The sequence below is a fragment of the Trichinella spiralis genome (assembly GCF_000181795.1).
Source record: "Trichinella spiralis strain ISS 195 chromosome Unknown Scfld1085, whole genome shotgun sequence".
NCBI classification, from domain to species: domain Eukaryota; kingdom Metazoa; phylum Nematoda; class Enoplea; order Trichinellida; family Trichinellidae; genus Trichinella; species Trichinella spiralis.
In genome coordinates, this window is record NW_003528024.1 from 355,389 (window position 1) to 359,183 (window position 3,795).

Here is a 3,795-nt window from a genome sequence, read left to right on the forward strand (position 1 = left end):
GCGATACGCTTCTTATATAATTCATATACTGGTGTACAACGTGTCCGAATGTCATCTTCATTGTCAGTTCCTTAACGTATCAGCGTAAGTCTTTCTCATCAGTGCAATCTATTACTAAATGGTAGATTTTGCTTAACAACTTTACTCACTCTCTGCACGAAAGGTATATTTTTATGACTTCTGCAAGACGTATATTGGCAGATTTCAATTTCCTTTAACTGTCAATCAGTTTCAGGACAATGCCGTACTTTTTTCCATTACAAAACTACTTTATCTTTCATTTTAAGCTGTGTATCATCAGCCTCTATCGTGGATAGTGATATGAACTATTATGCACGCTATACATTTTCTTGAATTACATCTTAGTTTTCTATCACATTTATCAAGACGGTTATGATATCTTAATGTCACCTTCATAATTTTCATTACATTACTACACTGATTCATTAATCTTAGTGAAATTAATTATCATGCGAATAGAAATTTGCATAGCATTATATGAGTATATTAACTGAACTTTCCCCCTAACAATAAAATTAATAAAGTTCTGAATTAAATTTATGCCATTAGGTTATTACTGACTAAAAATTAGGTTGTTCCACCTAAGGCAATATTACTTACTATGATACAAACTTTAGGAATGTCACTTTCATGGCCCATTAGTTACTACAACGGTCGCTGTAGCAGCATGTACTGAAACATGATTCCGCTCTTGAATATCATCTCTTATTTAGAGGTAAGTGATCTTTTATTATGCGGTGCAGATGATCCGTGCATGCAATTTGTATGCCTTGATTCTGTTGCATGATGATTGCACACTAACTGGTTTATCCACCATTATTACTATTAACATTAAAATATTCTTATTCATGTATAAGTTTTCTATTTTATAGATATTGTAGACAAACAAGTATGTATTTATATGCTGCATTTTGTAGTAGTCGAGTACTGAAAATTCAAAGTAATGTATCAAAGTATTATAGGCATTATCAAAGCTGTTTTTAGAAAACTTCAAAGAACAACCAGCTACCATTTCCCATGTACTTCAGCTGCACACGGAAAAATGGTAAGCACTACAACTATGTTATTGCCATGTTCATCGTTCTGTGATATAATTATTTGCATAAATATCAACAAATAAACAACTGTGGAATAGCCATATTATAAAAAGTAATTGAAGACGAATAACAGTGCATCATATAATATGTTGATATTGAAGCGGTTTATGCATTTTAATTGATAATTGTAAATTTTTTTTTCAGTATTCGAAACGTACGCCCAATGTTGATGGAGGAACAGAGAGAGTGCGTCAGTAAAAAACAAACTGTTTCATTTCATGCATGTTGAAATTTGAAAATCAGTATTAAATAGAAAAATATAGCACTGTCTTCACAGCTAAAAATTATTAATGGTATGCACATGTTTTACATCAGTATACAGCGAATATAGCAGTTTATTTTTTAGAAACTGTGAATGTACTGTTGGTTTTTAATTCACAATCTATAATAATTTTGCAGCTGTTGAAGTGATGGAAATGTATTATTACTTTTGTCGGTGGAATAAAGACAGCATGTAAGTAAAAACAAATCATTCTGCCTATAATTCATTCGTTTGAAATTTGATAACTTTCAAGATAAAGAAAAAAATAAAGTGGATTACTTCACCGCTAATTGAGAGGAACGGTATGTTTATTTTTTTCATATTCAATAGTTTTAATCTTTGTTTCTTATTTTTTGAAATGTTAGACATGTCTGCAACTTTTCCACGTTGAAATAGACAATATGTAAGTAAAAAACATCGCCTTGAAAATGAATTTGAAATTTAAATATTTTCATTTATAGATAAATTCAAATTCAAGAAATTTCACCGCTGCAAATGAAATAGAGTAAGTATATTTTACTTTGATTAAATGAATACAGCAGTTCTGTTTAGCTCCAAATGGAAACTTCCTTGAATCGTCTAGTTGAGCATACAATCGTCGCCTAATTTTCCAATGGATGTAATTTGACAAGTAAGTAATCCACTTATTGTGTGTAATTTGTACGTGTAAATATAAACCACAATCAGATGCACTGTTATTCGTCTTCAATTACTTTTTATAATATGGCTACTCCATACTATAATAATAATAATAATAATAATAATATTAATAATAATAATAATAATAATAATAATAATAATAATAATAATAATAAGGCAAGCATTATGAGAACCTATATAAATTTAAAAAGGAATTTATATAAGTTTCTTACAATTTTCAGCACTGTGAATCTATCGAATACAGTTCGTTTGACCTAAGCTGACATCGTTTGATTCGTTTTAATGGGGCTGACTGCTGCTGGCGATCTGCACTTCACAATACATATTTCAAGGTAAGCAGACAAAATTCATACTAGCTTTCACTATGTTGAGTGAAATTAGAAACTAACTGAAACTGGGTTGGTGGATTAGTCCTTTAGCAACACGCTCTACTTCATTTTTAAAATTTTTTGTCAAAAGTGTCCATGCTTTTCGTCATCAAAAGTATGTTCTACATTTGATTCTTCCCATATCTGTCTTTTCAGGGGCAAAGGATACTAAAACAAGAAGAATGATGGTACTCAACGGCACTGGATTGTTCTTCTTGACACCTGTCAGTCCAGTGCCGTTATATCAGACGTCATTTTTGACATCCATCAATCAGTCCTCAGACCATCAGTTTATCATCAAAGGTAAGTAATTTTGGTAATGATTTATGCGTAAATAGTACATTTGATTCTGTTTATTTTTAGGCTCCAACTTTTTACTCACTTCCTGCAAGAAAGAGAAAATGGTAAGCACATAACGGCACTAGATTAAATAGTGTCAGCTACATCACTACTTAATCCCGTGCCGATAGATCCAGTCTTGGCATCATTTTCAAATCAAGGAGTGTATCATGCAAGGTAAGTAATAATAATTGTACTAGATGAGTTTCTGTTCCGTTTTAGGCTCCTGGTTTCGACTCCTTTCCTACAAAAAGGAGATAATGGTATGTAACGACACTGGATTAATCGTTACATACCATTTTCTCCTGTCAGGTGGGTTGAAATTTGGGGCCTAAGACAGAATACAGAATACACTAGATTGGATTAACAAGAAATAGCAAGAAGAATGATCTGATACGGTACCTAACAACGAAAGATAATCATGGTGTGATCACAACACGAGAAGGGGAAGTGGAATACACTTCAGGAATTATTATAATTACAAAAAAAAATATGCCCTCAGGCTATGCCTGTGGATAAGCTTCCAGCCACTCCTTCAGGTATGCCTTAGGCTACGCCTCCAGGTATGCCTCAGGCTACGCCTCCAGCTATACTTTTTCAAATTTCGAAAATTTTCAACTTTTCGAACAACTTGCCCCAGGCTATGCCCCTGGCATAGCCTCAGGCAATTTTTAAAAAAACATTTGCCTCGTGGCTACGCCTCAGGCTATTTTTAAAAAAACATTTGCCGTGGGCCACGCCTACGGCAATTTTAAAAAAGTATTTGCCTTCAGGTTAAGCCTTAGGCTACCCCGCGGNCNTACGNCCTCCCGGGCTATACTTTTTTCAAATTTCGAAAATTTTCAACCTTTTTGAACAAGTTTGCCCCCAGGCTACGCCCCCGGCATCGCCTCAGGCAATTTTAAAAAAACATTTGCCTCGTGGCTACGCCTCACGCTATTTTTCAAAAAAACATTTTGCCTTTAAGCTATACCGCAAGCTATGCCTCAGGCAGTTCTGAAATTTGCATATAGTTGCAGTAANGTCTGAATTTTCCTCACCTGCNCCT

The 3,795-nt window shown here is 33.7% G+C and overlaps 1 protein-coding gene across 1 annotated transcript; it reads left to right on the top strand.

The window, feature by feature from the left end:
• The first annotated feature begins 2,322 nt into the window (after positions 1-2,322).
• On the top strand, positions 2,323-3,018 carry Tsp_10895 (conserved hypothetical protein). Its single transcript, XM_003370238.1, has 4 exons — positions 2,323-2,372; positions 2,500-2,711; positions 2,849-2,924; positions 2,970-3,018. Exons 1-4 carry the CDS (start codon positions 2,323-2,325, stop codon positions 3,016-3,018), a joined length of 387 nt encoding a protein of 128 aa, XP_003370286.1.
• The last annotated feature ends 777 nt before the right edge of the window (positions 3,019-3,795 follow it).

Bases quoted from the DNA above. Each gene is read 5' to 3' on its own strand.
- Tsp_10895 (XM_003370238.1), top strand. From the start codon at position 2,323: ATGGGGCTGACTGCTGCTGGCGATCTGCACTTCACAATACATATTTCA. The intron at 2,373-2,499 runs GTAAGCAGACAA...TTTTGTCAAAAG, and splicing joins TTCACAATACATATTTCAAG to TGTCCATGCTTTTCGTCATC. The intron at 2,925-2,969 runs GTAAGTAATAAT...GTTCCGTTTTAG, and splicing joins CAAGGAGTGTATCATGCAAG to GCTCCTGGTTTCGACTCCTT.